General features: G+C 37.9%; 2 protein-coding genes across 10 annotated transcripts in view; both read left to right on the top strand.

Annotated features, from left to right (window-relative positions):
• Window positions 1-235: 235 nt before the first annotated feature.
• LOC109107884 (tripartite motif-containing protein 16-like) lies at window positions 236-7,924 on the top strand. 2 transcript variants are annotated; one of them, XM_042722402.1, is made up of 6 exons: window positions 236-365; window positions 5,242-5,337; window positions 5,454-5,687; window positions 6,413-6,572; window positions 6,967-7,014; window positions 7,227-7,924. In XM_042722402.1, the coding sequence occupies exons 2-6, from the start codon at window positions 5,257-5,259 to the stop codon at window positions 7,751-7,753; spliced, it is 1,050 nt and encodes a 349-aa protein (XP_042578336.1). In that variant the 5' UTR covers window positions 236-365; window positions 5,242-5,256; the 3' UTR covers window positions 7,754-7,924. The 2 variants fall into 2 exon arrangements, with proteins under 2 accessions (XP_042578336.1, XP_042578335.1); XM_042722401.1 differs by lacking the exon at window positions 236-365 and adding an exon at window positions 3,163-4,709.
• Window positions 7,925-9,905: 1,981 nt separating this feature from the next.
• The window catches only part of LOC109052007 (rab-3A-interacting protein-like), a 37,342-nt gene continuing 23,494 nt past the window's right edge, over window positions 9,906-23,753 (top strand). For 3 of the 8 annotated variants that reach the window (XM_042722414.1, XM_042722410.1, XM_042722407.1), the window contains exons 1-3: window positions 10,211-10,459; window positions 20,234-20,337; window positions 22,165-22,435. In XM_042722414.1, the coding sequence (XP_042578348.1) occupies window positions 20,265-20,337; window positions 22,165-22,435 (344 nt within the window). In that variant the 5' untranslated portion in view covers window positions 10,211-10,459; window positions 20,234-20,264. Of the gene's footprint in view, window positions 10,103-10,209; window positions 10,460-20,233; window positions 20,338-22,164; window positions 22,436-23,753 lie in introns of those variants that run through there. The other 5 variants (XM_042722412.1, XM_042722409.1, XM_042722408.1 and 2 more) reach the window with 4 other exon arrangements.

Below are 23,753 nucleotides of genomic sequence, written 5' to 3'. Positions count from 1 at the left end.
CTTTTTTAAATCATAGTTTTATGTTAAATCAATTTTCATGATTTCAGTTTTGATATCTGGATTTGGAGTTATGACGGTGCACATACTGTAGATGCAGCAGTTCAGTGCTCTCCCTTTTTCTGTTGTTGTTGTTTGTGTGTGTGTTACTTGTTCTGACGATATCCTGCTAAGCGAATAACATCTATAGCCGGAATGATATTCTGGAAATAGGATTATACAGAAACCAGGCTGTTACAATCGAGTTTCTCCACTCCCATGATATCCTGGGGACATCGCCAGGTGCCAGGGCTCTCTGTAGATTACCATACCAACGAAGTTGGAGCAGGGAGAGGAGGCAAAAGCGAGCCTGCAGAGCCGATGTGCTAGTGAGTTTATGCATTTTGGCTTATGCATGTTACTATACTATATACCTTGACCTGGAGTATATGACTGTTAAATGCAGGCCCATACATCTTCCTCGGTTCACCATTGTCTTAATAACTGCTATGTATATATTACCTGATTCTAATGTTAGCTCAGCTCTTAGACACTTAAACAACATCATTAGCAGTCAGCAGAGCATGTATCCTGAGGCTGTTCATATTGTTGTAGGGGAATTTAATCATGCAGATTTAAAAACAGCTTACATTCCATCTCCATTATCATGAAAGCCACGACACATAACAAAAACAGCTCTGATCACAGCATTCTCCATTTACCAGTTGTTAATGTTTGTAAATGCTGCAAATAAAGACGTCACTGTTGGCCGCTTCAGAGTTCCCAATGCATCTACAGCCGGAATGATATTGCAATGCTACCAAGAAAACAGCCAGAATGATATTGCAATGCAACCAAGAAAACGCCCAAAGGGGGAAACTGGTTCTCTAGGAAACACCCTGCTCGCTAGTTCCCAGAACTCAGTTCTTAGAACTATGTGGTGTGAAAGCCTTAAGTGTGCTACTAAAAGGGCAAATACATCGGACAAGGCCTACTCTAACATCAAGTAGATCTATAAGGCTAAGCCACTATCACACTTGTGCCAGTCAGACCACTTGTCCCTGCGCTTAATCCCAGCATATAGCCCACTCATTGTTATATAACTGTTAAAATATGGCCTGAAGGTGCCTCTCATCAGCAGCAGAACTATTTTGAGTCAACAAACTGGGATGTTATAGATCATCAGGATCAGGAACCACACCATGCTGTTTTTTTCTGGCCAGAGGAGAACTGGCCCCCTAACTGAGCCTGATCTCTCCCAAGGTTTTTACTCCATTTTCTTTCACTGATGAAGCTTGTCACCTTTGGCTGGCTTAGTTGGGGACGCTTGATTGATTGCACAGACACTAATGGAAGAGAGCTAACGTTTGACACTTTGAAGCTGTTTTGACACAATCAGTATTGTATAAAGTGCTATATAAATAAAGGTGACTTGGAACAGTATACAACAGCTCTCCTGGGTTGTATTAAATACTGCATGGACTTTGTTATGGTGGACAAATGCATCCAGGTCTATCCCAACAAAAAGCCTTGGATGACCATATAAGTGCAGTGCCTGCTCAGGGAGAGGAATGCTACATTTAGGGCTGGTGATGGGCTGTTGTACTGTGCTGCCAGAGGCAACCTGAAGAGAGGAATTAGAGTAGCTAAGACTGCATATAGGAGGAAGATTGAGGATTGCTTTTAGTACAGCAACTATTGGCAGGTGTGGCAGGGGATCCAGCACATCAACAACTACAAACCCAGCAACCACTTGACTGAGGATGGTGACCCATAACTGGAAGAGGAGCTGAACCATGCCTTTGCCTGCTTCGAGATGTTGTCACTGGAGGAAGCCACACTACATTCACTAGCCCACAGCAGCCACATCCTGACAGTGGAGGAGCGTGAGGTGAGGTGCACACTGAGGGCAGTGAACCCCAGGAAAGCTGCAGGACCCGATAGCATCCCTGGAAGGATACTGAAAAAAATGCACAGATCTTTAACCAGTCCCTGTCCCAGGCCATCGTACCACCCTGCCTGAAGTCTTCTATAGTAGCCCCACTTCTGAAGAAGACCATCATCAGTAGCCTTAATGATTACTGTCCAGTAACACTGACACCTGTCATTATGAAGTGCTTCAAGATCATGGTTTTGGCTCATTTCAAATCTCACCCAGATTTGATCCATACCAGTTTGCTTATAGAGCCAATAGGTCCACAGAGGACACCATAGTAATGCCAGAGAGGATGCCATTTGCCTCAGGGCTGTGTGCTGAGCCCCCTACTCTATACCCTCTATACACATGACTTCACCGCTGTCCACACCAGCAAAAGCATAATTAACTTGCTGATGACACCACTGTGGTGGGGCTCATCTCTGGGGGGTACGAGTCCACTTACCACTTAAGGTGGAGCAGAAATCTGTTTCTGTGGATCAGAACAAAACCTGATCCTGAACATCACCAAGGCAAAGGAGCTGATTATAAACTTTCAAAGGAACAAAACAGACATTCAGACTCCAGGCCTGTCTCAAATGGCACCTTAAACCCTCGTGGTCTTCCTCTTGAGTTCACACTTTCGTGACATAATGCCGCTTTGACTGCCGGGTAGAAGTCTGCTGCGGAGCTCATCCCTGTGCAGGCTCGGCAGAAGTGCAGACCAAGGGCGCATAGTGGCCGCAAAGGGAGCACCCTTCTGAATGCTAAAATGACAAAAGGACATCCTTGCAGAATCAACAGACACGCACACGGCGGCCATTGAAAGTCTGTAAGACCGCAAGTGCACAAGAAGTGTCCCATTTGGGACAGGGCTTCTGTTTATCAGTGGGGAGATAAGTATTGGACTATTCCAGTTATTGGGCATCAACATAAAGGACAATCTGACCTGGATGGTCAACACCACTACTACCATCAAGAAGACACAGCAGAGATAGCACTTTCTGAAAATACTCAGGAATTACCATCTCACACAAAAAAATTTGGTGTCTTTTTACCATGGTTCTAGAGAGCATTTTGACATACTCCATCTGTGTTTGGTTTTCCAGCTGCGTAAAGAAAATAACTCCATAAGGTCATCACTACTGCCCAGAAGGTTTTCTGTTGTCCCCTTCCCTCTTTGGAAGATATACTTAGTTCCCGCTGTCTTAAGAAAGCTCAGAAAATTCTTAGCCACTGAAAATGGTCAAGTCAATTAAACTGACACAGCAAATATGCCAATAAGAATGTTAACACAGGGTACCCTGCAAAATGTCAACATATGAATGCTCAAGACTAATTGTTAACCCTGGGTAAATTATGAGCAGTGTGAAACGTGAAGCAAGATAACCGAGAATTCTGTTTACACAGGGTTTAGAATAACCCAGGGATAACTATTTGAACCCTTAAAAAATTGAGGAACTAAACTAGAAACAGGTAAGCATAATCAGTAATCAAGGAAACTGGTATAAACATATGACAATTAATTAACATGAAACGTGAACACAGAAACAATGAAGCAGAATACAAAAAGAGTGTGGGGCAAAGTAGAAGAAATTCTTACAAAAATAGAAACAACAGAGTGAAACTGATATTCTGATTTCTCTGTGGTTTAGGCGCCTTCTTTAATATCATGCGTTTATTGGATTTTATCATCCACCAGGGGAAAACTGTTGGTCTGATAACTGAAAAGTATCAACTCTCAACAAGCCATTCAATTTAAACATAGCTAATAAATTCACATTGAGAACATTTACATTTTCAATTCACTTAACCTGAAGTTAACTTTTGATCAGCGCCCCCTCCTTTGTTTCCACTTCAACCTCTGATGAGGTGTACAGAAACACCTGTCTGAAACACATTCATGTTAGACAAAGGGAAAACATTCATGTAATGAAAGAACTGTAAATCTGGACACAATTTGGCTTTCTGCCCCGCAGTATAAGTATTAATTAGTATGAAGTATTACTGCAGTTTTCAAGTATGTCTTGCTTCTGTGTAACTCTTATTCTATAAGGGTCTGTCTGAGACTGACATCTAGTGGATTTTTTGTTATGCGACATTACAGACTTGCAGGCAAACCAGTTTTACACGTCATTGAAACACAGCACCAGGAAACAGGAAATTTGTTTAAGGAAGGAATCTTAAGTGTATTTGAGCTGCTGTATGTTCGTCTGTTTCACTGTATATATTCAGTAACATGGCAGAAGCCAGAATTTCAGTGGATCAAAATGAGTTTATCTGTCCAGTGTGTTTGGAACTCCTGAAAGATCCAGTTGCCATTCCCTGTGGACACAGTTATTGTAAAAGCTGTATTGAAGGCTGCTGGGATCAGGAGGATCAGATGAGAGTCTACAGCTGTCCTCAGTGCAGACAGACCTTCAGTCCAAGACCTTCTTTAGGTAAAAACACCATCCTAGCTGAAGTGGTGGAGAAACTAAAGACAACTAAACTTCCTGCTGACTGTTACGCTGGAGCTGAAGATGTGCAGTGTGATGTCTGTACTGGAAGAAAATACAAAGCCATAAAGTCCTGTCTGGTGTGTCTAAACTCTTATTGTCAAACTCATCTTGAACAACATGAGAGTTTCTTTAAAGAAAAGAAACACAATTTGACTGATGCCACTGGACGACTGCAGGAGATGATCTGCTGTGAACATGATAAACAGCTGGACATGTACTGTATTACTGACCAACAATGCATTTGTGTACTGTGTACAAAATATGAGCATAAAAACCACAACATTGCATCAGCTGCAGCACAGAGGACAGAGAAACAGGTATGAACTTAAAGGGATATTTCACCTAAAAAAAAAAATATTTGACTCACATTCAATGCATTGACTCACCCTAATGTTGTTCCAATCTCATGATTTTTTACTTTTTTTTTTTTAAACGTCACATCTGTTTTTTTATATCTAGTTTGAAAGTCTTTTCAAGCTCAAAAAAGGACATATAAGTCCAGAGTCTAAATAAAATACTGTAGGGGTGTACAACTTTGCTCGTGGAGACTCAACATCCTGCAGTTTTGTATGGCAGTACAATACAGGACATGGTTGATGCTGAGAGAGCTATATCATAAGCTGCAAAAGAGCAATTCATGTTGACTTGTGTGTGATTTGAGAGTGAGTAATTTTGGGGTGAACTATCCCTTTATATCTAGATGATAAAATAATACTGACACATTTTATGTTAATTCATAATCTGATTACAGAAAAATAAATTATTTTGGCTTACCATTAATACTGGTATAATATCAGTTGTTTCCATTATAGTAGTTTTAACGTTTACTGTCATTTAATTGTCCTCCAGAAACAGTTAAAGGAGATGCAGAGAACCTTCCATCGGAGAATCCAGCAGAGAAAGAAAGATCTTAAGCAGCTGAGAGAGGATGTAGAGTCTCATAAGGTGAGTGCAGAGAAAAAAAGACATTTAAGAGGTTTCAATTTGGACACTCATCCAGTGGTGGAGCTCTTTTAGTTCCACTGAAGCCCACTATGTTATTATGATGTGTTTACTAACAGCGCTCTGCAAAGACAGCAGTGGAGGACAGTGAGAGGATCTTTACTCAGCTCATACGCTCTATTGAGAAAATCCGCTCTGAGGTCACACAGCAGATCAGAGATCAGGAAATGGCTGCAGTGAGTCGAGCTGAAGGACGATTGGAGCAACTGGAGCAGGAGATTGCTGATCTTAAGAGGAGAGACTCTGATCTGGAACAGCTTTCACAGACACAGAATCACATTCATTTCCTGCAGGTAACCAAAATCTAGAAGAACTTCCTGCTATGACAGAAGACCCAAACAGAAACATTTCACGAGAGCAAAATGAGCAGCTGACTGGAATAAAACTGTTTGTCTGTAACTCGCTAATAAATTTTAGCCCTGGCAGGAAGTGAGGTTGTAAAACCAGACAAAACCTGACATTGAAAATTCTAAAGTTCTAAAGGTTCTTGTAGGGTTTCAGGACAGTGGAGCCCAGTCTCATTAAAACGCGTATAAATAGTACGCCAAATAAAAACGAAAAATTTGGGTATTGATACGCAAAAATGGACTTTCGCGTGCATATCGCATAGCATATCATATTTTGCCATTTCAATACCACAAGTTTTCATTTTTATTTGGCGTACTATTTATACACACTTTCATGAGATCGGGTTAAATGGTGCCACTAACCAATGAAAAGTTATAAATAATGATCACTATACTTGTAGATTTTAAACTGCTTTTCAATTGCAAATCTACTTATGCAATGTGCACACCAGTGATGTGCTTGGCCTGTTACATGGACGTTTATGTTCCAAGCAAAATTTGCTAAAATTTGTCCCTCTAATGTCACATAGTGAAGATTAGAAGAAAATGAGTGCTGGGCTGAGGTAAATTACTAAAGATAAGCCAAGTCAACAGGAGTCACACAAATCTGATAGTAATGCAGGTTATTGGGTAAAGTATGGAGCTGATGGACTGTGATATCTGTTTACTAGAGTTTCCGGTCTCTCTCAGCACCTCTTGAATCTACAGATGTACCCATAATTCCCTTCAGTTCTCTCTTTTCCTTTGATGGTGTGAGAAAATCCATCTGTCATCTGAGGGACAAACTGGAGGATGTCTTCAAGGAGGAAATAAAAAATATCTCTGAAAGAGGTAAAGATATGGAGATTCATCTGAACATACTGTATATTAGAAATGTCTTAAGAATAGGGTTATTCACCCCAAAAAGAAAATTATGTAATTCCAAACAAGTCAGGGGAAAGAATTGTTAAATAAATGTTATTTTTGATGAGCCACTGATGTCACATTACCTTTTTACCGATGTCCTTGCTACCATTCTGGGTCTGGGAACATCACAGTTGCATTGCTGTCTATAGGAGCATCAGAGAGCTCTCAGATTCCATCAAAAATATCTTAATTTGTGTTCTGAAGATGAACAAAGGTCTTAGTAATTAATGACAGAATTTTCATTTTGGGGTGAACTAACTCTTTAATAGATTTCTCTTGACACGACAGTGAAACTGTTCATGTCTGTTGATTTCCATAGTCACTTCCACCAACATGATTCCCTGGACCAGGAATGACTTCCTTCAGTGTAAGTCACTAAGAAAACATGCAGTGTATGAGTATATTCATGTACTTCCTTTAGAATGTGAATGAAAACATGATAGAAGAGTTCAGCTGATAATTTAAAAGATGATATGGTGAAATATTAAACAAAGGCCATTAATAGTTCAAATACATGAAAAGAGAAGAAAAAAAAACAGATTCATAAATGCTGATTCTTATGTGTTTTCTCTCCATTAGATTCCCATCAGCTCACTCTGGATACAAACACAGTAAATCAATTCTTCTGTCTGTCTGAGAATAATAGAGTGATCACAGTTACTGACACAGAGCAGCCGTATCCTGATCATCCAGACAGATTTGATGTGTGTCAGGTGTTGTGTAGAGCGAGTGTGTGTGGACGCAGTTACTGGGAGACTGAGTGGAGTGGGATGTGTGTGTGTCTATCAGTCTCATATAAGAGCATCAGCAGGAAGGGAGAGGGTAATGAGTGTGTGTTTGGAGGTAATGATCAGTCTTGGAGTTTGTTCTGCTCTCCCTCCAGATGCTCGTTCATGCACAATAACTCAAGGACTGTTCTCCCTGTAGTGTCCAGCCGTAGAATAGGGGTGTATGTGGATCACAATGCAGGAACTCTGACCTTCTACAGCGTTTCTGACACAATGAGCCTCATACACTCAGTCCAGACCACATTCACTCAGCCGCTCTATCCGGGATTTTGGGTTTATTATGGATCATCAGTGAAACTGTGTGATATAGCAGAATAGATTCTATAGGGACTGTGCCCATAATATTATAAGCTGCCTGATAAAACAGTAACAGTGAGATTATAGAGTCACTATTTTTCTCCTCATTATATTAATACTACAGCCGAGTTTTTGTCACTAAAATTACATTTCAAAATAGCATAAATGTGTGTAATAAATTCTCATGCAGACAATCAGTGTGTGAGTGTGAGTCATGTTGTGTTTGTGTCTGTGCTTTTCGCGAGTTCCCTGTTTGTTGACGGAAATCACATTCTTTTTTCATTGTTTTATTGTATCACAAATCTTTTTCATTATTAATATTATTAAAAAAAAGATTTCAGTTGAAATTATCACACACTGGCTTCACTAAAAAAAAAAAAAAAAAAAAAAAAGATTATCCTACAGATCAAAACAATAGTTTTTCATAAATTATAAATGTGACCAAGAATAACCCACACACTTTTACTACCTGTAAAAACTTCTTGCTCACTTACCAGGAAATAATTTGGAATTCCTTTTTCATTGTTGGTGTAAATACTGGATAAATTTGTCTAAATCTCCTGTTAAGTTACACAATAAATGCCCACAAGGCGTGACGTCGAGTCATTTATTAACATTTATTACATAAGGGATTCAGTGTGTAAAAACTACATTTAGTTAATTGTTGACTGTGGCAATTTAATTGTCAGCGATGGAGTGGAAATTTGTTTTGAGGACCATGTGATATCCAAACACTATCTGTGGTGTGTAGTTACCAAACCTGTGTCTGTACAAGAGATTCTCTGCAGGCCTCTTGACAGGGTTTTAAAACGACTTGAGGGATAACATGCCATTTAATATTTCCCTATTATCTAGATTTTTTTTTATTTTTTATTTTTGTAGTTAGACAAGAACATGAATATGAAATAAATAGAAAACAATAAAAACAACAAACCCAAAAATAAGCAATCGCTCTTTGTCAGACACGTGGTTTTGTTGTGTGTGACGTCACCGCGGCGCCATTTTTGAGGTATCGCTATTGACTGAAACAACCACGATTACAAGAATAGAAGTAAATAATAGAATAAATAACTAATATAACTACTAAGATAACTATCTAGATAATAAGTAAATATAAGTAAATATAACTGGCAAACCTGGAGAAGCAAAAGAAGATTGAGAAAAGGCCGTACCGAGATAAACTCAATAAAGATGCCAGGGACCGTTATTTGGAGAAATTTGTCATCCATTCATAACATAGATCCACATGAGCTGACTGCATTAAGTTGGAGTGCTGACCCCGCATTGCTACCTTCATTCTAATACTTAGACATTGTAAATTATCTTGTTTATGGTAAAAGCGCATATACCAATGAACAATTTAAAAACTATAAATCTCTGGAAATCCACGGACATTTCACCAATGGCTGGGTACAGGATTTATTTACATTCCGACCGAAGGACTGCGACAACACAGTAGTAACAGCAAAGGTATGTTTGGCTGTAATGATGATGATGATGATGATGATAATTTCATGTTAACTGTTTATGACTGATTAAGGATGGTTTGTTTAGTTTTAGTTTGAACGTGTCAAATAAATTGTTACAAATAAATTGTTATACTATACTCTCTTTCATGAATTTTTTTCTTTATTGTATAAATGACACAAACCAATACCTAACACAATAAAACAGAAACATTGTTCCAACTCAGGCCATCCGATGCCTCTTTGTTACGTCGACAAGCTGTCCATGTCCTTTCTTCAAACAGGGAAAACTAAAAAACCTTACCCCGCTGTTTAGTTTGTGACCCGTTCTGTCATGAGACTTACTATTGCAGCCTATCACACAACAAGAACGTACAATTTTACCACATTTAAGACCAACACAATCCTCCCAATTGAACACACTAGCATTGATACCTTACAAATGGCGGCTATACCCATAATGCATTTCGTGTTCCACGAGTGTGACGTCACCTGCCAATGAGCGATATAGATATTCTGACCAATCACAAACCTGAAATGTAGCAATGGACCTAAACGCGGCGCTGCTGTTCAAATGATAATCCCAAACAAACAGCCACAGCGTCGAAATGATTATTTTTATTCTTATTTTAGTTTAATAAGTAACTTTTGTTTTATAGTTTTATGTTTATTAGCACCTTAGAGTCTTCATGTTTTGTCACAGAAGCCATTTAACAGCGCTTGCGTGAGCCGGTCTGAGCCTCCGCCTCGTCTGACAGGACCAGCCGTACTACGGTGAACGCTTGAAACAACTGGCTCCTGAAATATTAATTAGGTAATGTCGTGGTCGATCATTACGCCTTTCTGATTGGCTGAAAGGCAGGCGTTGGTAGGCGGGCCCAGTACAGCTGACGAATAAACGAAGGTAAGTACTATCTTATAAATATTAATTAGGTTACGTGCCTGCCCCCAAATGAACGTACCCGAGAAACGTCAGCGCGATCTAATTAATATTCATAAGCGAAACCGTCGCAATAGTAGGAATCATATTTTCAACAGCACAATCATGAAGCGGGATGGTGGCAGCCGGTGGCTCTGTTGTGTCTTTGTTTGGCCCTGGTTACTGTCATTAACCGAAGACTAATTTATTACGAGAAAAACATGCGTTGTGAGAGGAGAAGCGCGAGCTGTGTAATCGTGCAAGCGTTAATGTATTAATATTCGCGTATTTTCTTGAAGGAGGACCGGGATACATGACAGACACACAATCCCTTCAGGACATGTGAGTGTACCTACATTTGACAGCCATCTTGCGCTTTTAACAACGATTGTTGCTTTTATTTACTGCATCAAACCCAAATCAAACGTATTATGTCATTATGTTAATGAGGCTTTGATGCATTATTCATAAGGAGTTTATATCTTTGACATGGTGTGGTTCACACTTGCAGTGCTCTAATTACAATGTCTTACCCCTCAGGGTTGTTGAAAGCATAAATATAATAACATGACAGTTTGTTTTCAGGCCTTTATCCACCTCTACAAGCAAACACACACAATGGAAAGATAGCAGGTGCATTTTTATAACAATATTGTGTTTATTCTGCATCCAGCGCTTCTGGTCCACCTTGCTCTGAGAGCTTAATATAACCTTATGATAGTATGTATGCAGCATACTTGTACTATACTATAGTGTACTAGCAGTATCAGCTATGAGGGACTGCTGAGGGAATTTGTCCAGCCTCTCACTGCCTCCTGTCAGTGCCCTATGTAGTAAACAGCATTTGGGGGTCGAATGCCTTCAGGTCAGACTGACACAAAACTGTGTCTGAGCGAATGTGCACATGTGAGTTAATATATTCCTCTTATCGGCAAGACATATCGGCACAATTTTTCATATCAGGCTGATGCCGATATTTACATTTAAAGCCATTATCGGCTTTAATATCGTGCATCCCTAGTTTAATTTATTGAGAAGTCACATTATTTGAAGAAAACTATTGCATTTTTTATGTTAACATGTATACAATTTTTCTCTTTTTTTGGCTTTGACACAGATGTTCCAGGGGTTTTGGTTTAGCCCAAAGAGTTATACTTTAGTGCATCACTATTAAACACCTCCTAAACAATGAGTCAGATCCAGGATCAAGCCTAATTATACAGTGCTCTCATGAAGCCACTGACTAGTCTGTTTTTAATATACTGGCACGTCCCTGGTTGAGGGGACATTGCTGCGTGTTACCATGAGGTTGTTAGGGTGTTGATGGTGGTTGCCAGCATATTCCTGTGTGTTTGCTAGGGCAATTAAGGTTAATGTACATGCAAATAATGTGGGTATGTGCAGTTTCTATGTATTTTTCTTGTCTGCTTTGAAAAGAATCCTGCACCCTCAAGTCTCTGTGATCTGTGATATTTTCTTCAACAGACACACAAGCCACATTAACACAGTAACCAACATTAAGCTCCACAACATGTGTTGAGCTGCATACACTCAGACACACAGAAATGTCAACAGACTACAGCCTTAATTTAGTCTCAATATTACAAATACAGTCTGTGTCCATCTTCTGGAGGGATAAACTCATACTGTGCAGTCAGACGTAGGTGAATGTGTTCATCCGACTTTGGTTACTCAAGAAGATGATCTAATGCCAGCCTGTGACAATACATAAACAGACACAATGTGATTTGTATGCTTCACGGTTGCTACATGTGACAGCACCAGAAGATATAAGGAAAATCAAAGGATGGAGGCTACTAAAACCAACATTTATCTGATAACTTTGACTGTTAGTTCATCAGGGGCCAGATTCATGATAACCTTAAGAAAGAAGTTAAGATATTTCTTATGCTAAATTCAAAAAACTATGCAAAGTTTGTAAGAAGTTCCTAGGTTCAATTGAATATTTTCTTAAGAACATCTTATTTTTTTCTCAAGAAGAAATTTACAGGCTTTAGGGTTCGTACGGATGCTTGAAATCCTTGATAATGCTTGAATTTTAGCGTAGTGTTTTCAAGGTTTGAAAAGTGTTTGAATTTTAGATTCAATGGAATTGCAATTCCATTGGTTTTATAATAATTTGCTTTATTACTGAATAACGTTAGTTCACTTTCTAGACAAAATGCCTTGGCTATAATTTGATCTGCCTGTTTGTATTGACGCGAGTGGGAGATAAAAACATATCGGGAGGTTGTTGCTTCAGTCAGCGTTGGCTTGAAAACGAGAAACACAAATTATGGTTAAAATAATGTAAAGTCTCCTGTAAAGTCTGCTTTTTTATGGGAGAGTGTGCTTTCAAGCCGTGTAAAAGGTAAGCAAAAAATGCCCATGCTCACTTAAACTATGTTAAGAGTATGTCGCGATTAAAGTGAAATAAAAATTTCAAAGTCTAAACGCAGCGCCAACATATAATGTCTGATAAAGTAGCGTTTGTGAGCCAGCTAGTGTCGCCAACAAATTTTCAGGGGAAGTTGCTAAAGGAAGGTCGATTTGTTGCTAAAAGTTGTAATGTCATTGCGCGATGACGTCATTACGTAATTATGATGCAAAATTGTAACTATATCAAATCTCAGCAAAAAATATATATATATTTGATATATGTTCATTTAGATTTGTTAGTGAAATGGTGTAAATACATAATATAACATTAAAATATAAATAACTAGTAAACAAGGAAAACTACACATTCTGAACAATTATAGTTTTAAGCAGGGTTATGCTACACTCTAAGAAAAGTCTGTAAAAATAGGCCACAATCTACTATGATAATTTTCTGTGTTGATTTTTCAGTTTTTTTTCCCCTACATTTTTAATTATGCATTGTATTTTGTGTTTTCGGGTTACAGGGTTACAACGGATAAAGGATAACAGATGATGGATAATGTCTTGGAAAATCATTAGTACCTTTTCCATGTTTCTAGATATTTTTCTTACAGTGTACTAACTGATAAACAATCGCAAGTACTAACAGGGTGTATCATGAATGAGCAGTTATCAAAAGTTGCTAAAAGTTGGCAAATAAAAAAAGTTGCTAGGGTAGTGTAAAAAGTTGGTAAATTTAGCAACAAAATTGCTAAATTGTTGTCATCACTGGAGCCAGTGCTGCTTTGTGTACAGCCGTTACCGGGGAAACCACTGTATTCATGCAGTTCCAAAAGCGTCACCCAGTGGCAGACAGAACCTCATGTTTTAGCCTTTAAACAATTTCTAAGAAAAAAAAGGGTATGAGTGTAAAGAATTATTTTAATTTAAACACATCTTTAAAAACATCTTACTGTCTTTTTTTTTTTTTTTTTTTTTTAATTTGAAGGCACATTAGCTTTTTGTTCTGGACAAAAACAACAGACAGGCTTATTGAAAATGTTTTATTTTATAACTTATATACTGTATGTTGGGTATTTATATTATCAATACTAAATGCTATCCAGACTGGTTGTTTTTAATAGCACAATAACATCTGATTTAATGTGAAAAACCACAGTTTAAAGTGTTGGAAAAGCTTGAAAATGCACGTGTAAGAACCCTGAGGCTTTGGCGTTATCTGATTCCATGGCGGTCTTGCCTAAAACATGCTGATCAATGAAAAATTAATATTTTTGGGCTGCCTACAGATTACCGTAGTAATAATAATAATAATAGTAATAAGCACATAAACTATTTTCATTGCTTTACTACTGACTTGACCGGAGTTGACTCATCGTGTTTTTTAATGACGCTGTAGTTTTAAAAACTTAGCCTGCTTTTAAAGAGCCTGTCTTAAGATGGAGCAGACTTTTGGATACATTAGCTGTCTTTCTTTTTACACTCTTTCTAGAGTGAGTATGTCCTCCTGTATCAGTGTGTGTGCAAAACACGTTCTGTGTATGGAAGCTCTCATATGTGCTAATGCTACCCACAGTAATGTTGCAGATATAAAATTAAAAAAGGGTCCCTGTTTGATCTAAACACAGCATTATGTGACATTGTTTACAAGCTGTTTTATTAATGTCTTTTAGAGATTGAAAGACTGATTGAGCGATTGAAACATGATACGGATTTTGTTATGGAAGTTGGACTGTATCTTTCAACGTACCTTCTGATGTTCATTCATATACACTGAACAAAATTGGGTGGGGGGTCCGAAAACCGGTCAGTATCTGGTGTGACCACCATTTGCCACACGCAGTGCAACACATCTCCTTCGCATAGAGTTAATCAGGTTGTTGATTGCCTGTGGAATGTTGGTCCACTCCTCTTCAATGGCTGTGCAAAGTTGCTGGATATTGGCAGGAATTGGAACACGCTGTCGTATACGTCGATCCAGAGCATCCCAAACATGCTCAATGGGTGACATATCCGGTGAGTATGCTGGCCATGCAAGAACTGGGATGTTTTCAGCTTCCAAGAATTGTTTACAGATCCTTGCAACATGGGACCGTACATTATCATGCTGCAACATGAGGTGATGGTCGTGGATGAATGGCACAACAATGGGCCTCAGGATCTCGTCACAGTATCTCTGTGCATTCAAAATGCCATCAATAAAATGCCCGTGTTCGTTGTCCATAACATACGCCTGCCCATACCATAACCCCACCACCACCATGGGTCACTCGATCCACAACGTTGACATCAGCAAACCGCTCACCCACACAATGCCATACATGCTGTCTGCCATGTGCCCTGTACAGTGAAAACCGGGATTCATTCATGAAGAGAGCACCTCTCCAAAGTGGCAGACACCATTGAATGTGAGCATTTGCCCACTCAAGTCGGTTACGACGACGAACTGCAGTCAGGTCGAGACCCTGATGAGGACGACGAGCATGCAGATGAGCTTCCCTGAGACGGTTTCTGACAGTTTGTGCAGAAATTCTTTGCTTATGCAAACTGATTGTTGCAGCAACTGTCCGGGTGGCTGGTCTCAGACAATCTTGGAGGTGAAGATGCTGGATGTAGAGGTCCTGGGCTGGTGTGGTTACACATGGTCTGCGGTTGTGAGGCCGGTTGGATGTACTGCCAAATTCTCTGAAACGCCTTTGGAGACGGCTTATGGTAGAGAAATGAACATTCAATTCACAGGCAACAGCTCTAGTGGACATTCCTGCAGTCAGGATGCCAATTGCACGCTCCCTCAAAACTTGCGACATCTGTGGCATTGACCTGTGTGATAAAACTGCACATTTTAAATTGGCCTTTTATTGTGGCCAGCCTAAGGCACACCTGTGCAATAATCATGCTGTCTAATCAGCATCTTGATATGCCACACCTGTGAGGTGGATGGATTATCTAGGCAAAGGAGAAGTGCTCATTAACTCAGATTTAGACAGATTTCTGAACAATATTTGAGAGAAACAGGCCTTTTGTGTACATAGAAAAAGTCTTAGATCTTTGAGTTCAGCTCGTGAAAAATGGCGGCATAAACAAAAATGTTGCATTTATAATTTTGTTCAGTGTATTTGGTGCAGTGTAACTAGTAGTATTGTGGCTTATTTTGCTTATTGCGATTTATTGGATGGGATGCATGCTACAATGTTCTGTTCATTCATTAACTAAAAAGTGATGCGCAGAGTCTGTTTATCTGTACTCTTGATGAATACATGCATAATTTAGCCTATATACTCCTCCTGTAAGTTCATGATAAAAAATGACAAGGTGAAAAAATAAAAACTAGTCTTATTATCATTAGGGGTTGACCGAAATGTGTTTTTCAAGGCTGATGCCAATACCGATTATTACAGATCAAATAGACGATAACCAATATTTTGAACCAAAATACATGTCTGGTGTAAAAATTTAAATTAATGTCAAAATTAAGAATAACAAGGGCCCTGACAAAAACTGCCTTCCCTGGTGTTGGTTGAGTGTAGTACTCCCACAGTAAACTCTTTATTTTTTGGCAAACAAAGTTTTAGAATTAAAACATGAAAGAAATAACACATTGTGTAATTATTCTTTTTAAAAAAAGTTGTAATAATTGTTGTAGTAGTCGGGGTTAAAGCAAAAAAAAAAAAAGAAAGAAAGAAAATCTTTTGATTTTTTTTTCATTTTTTTTCCTCAGCCAAACCCCATTCCAAAAACCATACCTGTCACACACCCAGTTTAACTGTGCGTTCACACCACCGGCGTCGAGAGTGTCAAAAATCGCTCTGGCCACTCTGCTCCCAATGCTGCAGAAAGATTTGTGAACGCTCTGACGTAGATCGAATGCTTATCTTGTATTTAAAGCGGCCGCAAAGCAAACAAACTTGTTGATCTTATGCAGACTAACCACAATAAGGGTAACGTTATAAGCTAACCTCATTAAATATTGTTGTGGACGAAGTATTAAGATCCTTTACCTAATAATGTATAAAGCACTCTAAAAATACTCTGATGCAAGTAAAAGCCCTGCATTGAAAATGTTATTTAAGTAAATATAATCAAGTATAATCATTACTTAATGTAAGTATAATCAAGGAAATTTGTTTAAAAGTAAACTGGGACCACTGTGCTATTATTTATGATATCATTAGATTATTATTCTTATATCGTTACTGCACATCAGCAACTCACCAGGAACATGAACAATCTCAGACACCTTGGTCCACGTATCATTTTTAATTAATTTTTTTTATGTCCCTGTACGCAACCAGGGACACATCATAGATTACTGCAAACCCGCCACAACAATAATCAACCTTTTGTTTTGAGAACTAATGTGGTCGGAGCTGCGTTCTCTGGAATCCTCTCAAGCGGTGGACTTCTACGTTCTGATTGGTTGCTGCCCAACCGCGTCATAGCTCATTACCATAAAGTTGCCCTGATTTCAACTCTCTTCGACGCTCTCAACGGCCAAGTTGCGCTGCGCCGCTCCTCGCCACAGCTCGACGCCGACTCACATTGAAAATGAATGACTTCCGGCCACTTTGACGCTCTCGACGCTGGCGGTGTGAACACACAGTAAGAGCAGTGTTTTTCTTCTTGTTATCAGGAGCACTTGTCCTCCTAATTAAAAAAATTAAGGAGCACCTTCTGATCAATAATTAAAAATTCCGATCAAACATTAGCCTTCCTAATATGAGGTGAAGTGATTTACAAGGGCATTTTCTTTTTACCTTTGCAATGGCATCATTTTCATCTGTCAAATTCAAAAATGTATGTTTATAAGCTTTTTAAAATGTTAATCATATGAAATTAGTATTAATAAAAAAATAATTTGTACTACAGAGGGTGCACAGAAGAACACAAAAGTGGCTTTTAGGTACATTTTTAGATGTTTAATGATGCTCAGAGGTGGCATGAGTGCAATTAAATTCATGTGGAAATTAATGTTTGAAATGTTTAAATGCATAAATATTAAATGATTTAAATAACTGAAATTATACCTAAAAATTAAACTGAACCGCCAGGAGGTGGCGGCAAGTCACTGATTTTTATCACTGAATCATTCATTCAATTGATTCGTTTGAACAGCTGATTCATTCAGGAATGAAGCAAGTGACTGTCTTTATGAATGGGTAATCATGAATTACTGACACACTACTACATGAATTACTGATTCATTTAAAAATGCACTTTCATTCATGAATGAAACACTGCTGTGTTTGCTTTTAGAGATGTGCAGCAGCTGAGCTGTTGCTCTATTTGGAACTATTTTCGTTGATGAAATAGCAAAATCAGGCAGTACTTGTTTACTGAATTGTTGTATTAAATCAATATCACATTTGCAAACTCCTTTTAATAATTATTAAAATCTGTCACTCTACTTATCGCGATCTTTGGGCGCACAGAAAATGAGAGCGCCACAGTGAGTTCTCAAGACTCAAAAGCACATGCAAATTATACGTTCCGTCATCTGTCATTGCGTTAGAAGGGTGGAACCTGCGGGAATGAGTAGAATTATTATTAATAGCCGCAGTCCCGTGCCGAAATACAAGTCATGCTTTGTGTTTTCTGCTAATTACCTGACTGTGAATAATGTGAGCTGCATTATGTTGTCAGTGAGAAGCTCCAGCACTGGCGGGGATGATTTTTGGTGTGCCAAAACAACAGAGCAACAATAATGCACTATGTTTTTTTTTTTTTCTTATTTTTTCCAATTGACGTAGCGATGGAAAACTTTCATCCCAAAACTTTGCAGCTTCAGTTCGCAAGGGCTTTCTAAATGTGAGAGTGAATTCCACATTGATTGGCCAGACTCTTGGCTCCCAACAAATCAGATGGGCGGTGGGCGGAGATTGCTTTAGGCCACAGAGTTGTGAGTTTTGACAGGTTGCATAAGAGCCAAATACTGCATTTCAAAATTAAGTTATTTTATTGTTAAATCAGTTTTGAAAATGACCGATACCAATAATGATAAAAATGCTTAATATCGGTGCCGATAATCGGTTGACCCCTAATTATCATTAACATATGGAAATTAAAATGATAATTAATAATAGACTGATGGAAATTTTACAACTCCCAAAAATGACGGACAATGCAGAAGTCTAATGCAAGTGTACAAATATATGAGAAAATACACAGCAAACTAAACCATTTGGTCTGCAAAATCAGAAAAATATTCTGGAAAATCAAAACCATGCTGAATTCTGATTGGACTGATTAGTGCATTACTAAAGAGTGCTTCCTGTGTTTATGTAGAGCATCTGAGGCTGTTTAATTTCAAGGACTTTAACCATCCCCTTTTAACCAATCAAAATATAGGTTACCACCAAAAATCTCCTCTGTAACCAATTGCAATGTTTAAACTGAGGACTTTTTATTTTGGCACTTTTGCATTTTTGATCGGTGTGAAGTGTTTTAAATTTGTAAAAAGAATCACATAATGATTCAGTGAATGTGATTAATGATCAAAGGTACACATGTCCACCTCTGTGTCTTACAAAAACCTGTGATGAAGGCTGTCATTGTCCGTGGAGCAACGCATGATCCATTTGAGAGATCATAAACACTTGTGTTATAGATAACTAGTGATTTTCCACTGGTGAAAGTAAGAGCTTGTGTAGATACGCTGGACTGCTTCCAGCAGCAGCAGGACTCAATATTTGATGAGTGAACAGATCCAGCCTATCAGATATCCTTTTCGGTTTATTAGTGTTCACGAGTACAACACACTCCCAGAGTTTAAATGCTAATGCCTTGATATATGCTTATGCACATAATGTTCTCTAAATACTAAGTTTATTCATTCATGGCATACATGATTAGTGAACGCTTTGATGTTTCTTAAAACTTACACCTTTATAACTTTACTGACCTTACATGGAGAAGCATAAAGAAATATCTATCCCCACGTTACTCAACTAGTATTTAAATGCATCATCGGATGAAGATGACTGATGAATGTCCAGAATGAGCAGAGCTGGACTCTAGACATAGAAGAAACTCAAATATAAGAGTGTTTTCATTGGTGTCACATAATTTTGGTGTCATTTCATTGGTGTCACTACATTCCCATACTTCCTTTTGTGTCATGGTTGTGTAATTGCTATAATCATTTACTCACCCTCATGTCATTCCAAACCAGAAAGACTTTCACACATATTTGAAACACAAATAAAGGTTTTTTTAAATGGAACATGACATGAAATTTCTGTCCCTCTCTTGAAAGTCCATTCCTCCAAAACTTTGACACTTCAAAAAGGCATTGTAAAAGTAATCCATATGAATTGAGCCGTTTAATCCAAGTCTTCTGAGACATAATCACTTTGTATGATGAATAGAATTAATTTAGTTACTCACATATTTTGTAAACATTTATTACCACACATATGTGGAGCTCATTAAATGTGGTAAACAGAATCTCTGCTTCCAAATTAGTGTGAAAATTTCTTCCGACCCACGTTAAATGGCCCTTTCACAAACTTTATGAAATTTTGGTGAAATGGACTTTCAGTATAGGGACAGGAATATAAATTCATTATAAATATAAACATTTTCATTTTGAATAATAATAATTCATTTTTGGGTGAACCATCCATTTGAATTTACCCTCAGATTTCTTTAATTTTGCTCATAATTCTGCCATTATTTCTGGGCTTTACTCACTTTTTATTCAAATGTGGTTTTTATTCTTGTTTTGTGTGTCTGTAGGTGAAGACAAATCAGGAACCAGACGTGGTTTATGAGGAGAAATTTTGTTCTGCTCTTCCTGCTGACTTGTGTTCTAAAGCTTTACACATCACTTCATCACAATGGTATGTTCACATTCCTCTGCTGTTATAATAATAATGTTTCTTCAGGTTGTTATCTCTTAATATATGATATTATGCTGGTGTCATTCTGTGCAGTGCTTTGTCCAGCAGATATTAAACACAATTATTATATTGGTAACACTTTACTGTAAGGTCACATTTGTTAAACATTAGTTAATATATTATCTATATAATATATTTTACAGCCATATATTTTACAGCATTTTAAACCTTTGTAAATATTAGTTAAAGGCATCTATTATGCCCCTTTTTACAAGATGTAATATTGCTCTTGGGTGTCCCCAGAATGTGTTTGTGAAGTTTTAGCCCAAAATACCCAACTGATCATTTATTATAACAGCTGGAAAATTTTATTGTTTGGGTGTGTCTAAAAAGAGCTGTTTTGGAGTGTATGGCTTTAAATGGGAAGCCAAATGCACTGAAAGTGGAACGAGACAGCATGATGTTGCAGAGCTTGTGCCACGCAGACGTGTCATCAGTGTGAATCAATGGACCGCGCTGCGCGACCATGCAACCGAACGACTCCTGAGCTAAGATGGCACAAACTAATCTCACAAGCGTGCCACTGATCAGTTAAAAAAATACTTAATGTACGCACACAAATATGGTTAAAATGCTAAGAACTATAACACCATGACATTCACAAAGGAGTCTGGAGTGATGCACGTATTTAGGTAGATTTTGAGGCGCATTACCTTGAAAAATTAAAGTAATCCACAGTTTCCTCAGCAGCTCAGATGTTGGGAGAAAATGAAGACTCTTATGCTCAGTCTTACATCCAAACACAGCATCAGGATTGCTTGCGAGACTATTGTTTCTATCGTAGTTACACACTCATGTGACATTGTTGTGCTGCATGGTCACAAAAAGTTATTGTTTGCATATGTTTTTAATCATTGCGGTTTAAAAAAAAGTGATTTTAAGCTGCTGAAATGCAATCAGCAGCGAAAGAGAACTAATTTCACTATATGCGTGCGATGTCTGGGAGACTGTTTCTGAGCACTGTCAAAGAGGCGCTCGCACATGGAGAGCGTGGCAGTGCTGAATGGTGTTATTTTTGCCATTTTATAGGCCTTGAAGGGTTAAATACACAATGCCTGTCTTTGCAAGTATCCTCGTAAACACAGTAATTTAGGTCTTAAGTGAAAGAAAACATGTAACAATATATTGAATCCAGGCAGCTCTTAAAGTGACAGCAGTCTAATATTCCTGCTGTCTGTTAATCAAACAACAGAAGCGAGAAAATCTCTTTTGTAACTGTAATAAAAAGAAATATATATCTAATTTGCACAGTGAAGAATATGCAGGTTTTTTTTTTTTTTTTTTTTACATTTGCTTTATACAGTGTATGTATAATTTCTTATTAATTTGTTCTACTGTAGTTTTTTTATCCTATTGCTTGTAATTAGTTTCTTATTCTTATTTAATTGCTGCCTGATTACTTGTTTTCAGCGATCTTGAGATTTTATTATTATTTATCAGTTTTTTTGTGATCTTGACACTATCTGATATCATAAGGACTTTATCTAAAGAAAAAATAACTATATTGTGATATATATCGTTACTGTGAAATAAACTAAAAAAGATCTTGGTCGCTGTTTAGATGAAACCTTAGTCTTATTGTAAAGTGTTACCATTATATTAAACAGACATAATCATTCAGCGCAAGTTAGCTATTAGCACTGACGAGTCTTTTTTAAAAATATGTAATTGTGCACATCCTAATGAGATGGTTTTGGTCGTTGTCATTGGATTTTGCTCTTATTTGCTCTCGTAATTTAACTACCTATCCTCCTGATGTTTGCACAGATTACTGTATGAAGATATTTGCGGCTATGGCCAGTGAACCACTCGAAGGGTTCCATGAGGTGAACCTGGCGTCACCCACCACCCCAGATCGTCATGGCGTTATAGACCCGACCCCACCAAAGCACAACGCTCCCCCCAGCACACTGTTCCGCACACACTCTTTGACTTCTAGCCAGAATGCACCCAATGCTCTCAGAGCCGACCAGCTGCCCACCCAGCCCGTGTACTCGACCCCCCGTCAACTGGGCACAGAGGACACCCTCAATGGCAGGTGAGACTCCAGAAACAGCAGGTAAACCAAAAACAGTGTCTACACTCAGGGTTGCCAGGTCTGAGAAACAAAACCAGCTCAATCAATATTAAAAACAAGCCCAAACACATTTTTATTCCATGGTTTTCCACTCAGTCAGGGGTCTCCTTGTCAGAAAATTGTGTTCTGGGGAGATTGCTTTAACCTGTGGACTAAAAAACAACCTGTAGCAACAGTGTAAATGTAGCCCAATTCTACAGGAAAACTATGGACTTGGCAACACTGTCTATACTGGATGTATTTGACAAGCTACTCCAGTCAGTTAATTTTAGTAACCAACTATATATATATATATATATATATGTGTGTGTGTGTGTGTGTGTGTGTGTGTGTGTGTGTGTCTGTGTATAATACACCTCATGTCGCTCCAAAGCTCTTTGACTTTCTTTCTTCTATGGAACATAAAAGAAGATATTTTGAGAAATGTTTTTTCTTTTTTCTTTTTCCATTAAATGCCAAGTCATTGGTCACAAAAACTGTTTGGTCACCAGTATTGTTCAAAATATCTGCTTTTATGCTGCAGAGTAGAAAGTTATGTCGTACAGGGGTGGAACGACATGAGAAACGATCGAGACAACACTGTGTCCCAGTCCCATTTCTGTTTCCTGTCCCACTGTATTTGGCAAAAGCCAAAAATAGTATCAAAAAGGAAGTATTTTGTATTATTTTGAGGAAATGCCATCAGAAGCTTATGAGCAATAGCAGATGTGTTTGGATATAATCTACAGTACTTGTCAATAGCTGGAAAACATTACAATTTTTAAATGTTTTTAATTAAGTCTCTTCTACTCACCAAGGCTGGAGTTATGTGCTCAAAATATAGTAAACCACTAATACTGTGAAACAGTATTTTATTAAAAAAATAATAATTATATATATATATATATATATATATATATATATATATATATATATATATATATATATATATATATATATATATAATTAATAACTGAGCACCAATATAAGTGAGCAGCAAATCAGTATTTATCAGTATGACTTCTAAAGGATTATGTGACACTAAAGATTGGAGTAATGCTGAAAATTCAGCTTTGAGTCACAAAAATAAATGACATTTTTAAATATATTCAAATATTTTTTTTTTTGGTCAAATAATGCAGCCTTGGTGAGCATTAGAGACTTCATTAAAAACACTTAAATCATAATGCTTCCAAACTTTTTAAAAGTACTCTATGTGCCTGGATGTTTTATTCTTGACGGTCTGATGGAGTTTAAGTCATCATGAAATCAAAATGGACAATTTTTACTTTTATGGAAA

The sequence above is a fragment of the Cyprinus carpio genome, chromosome B4, assembly GCF_018340385.1.
Source record: "Cyprinus carpio isolate SPL01 chromosome B4, ASM1834038v1, whole genome shotgun sequence".
NCBI lineage: Eukaryota > Metazoa > Chordata > Actinopteri > Cypriniformes > Cyprinidae > Cyprinus > Cyprinus carpio.
This window is presented reverse-complemented; position numbering and strand designations above follow the sequence as displayed.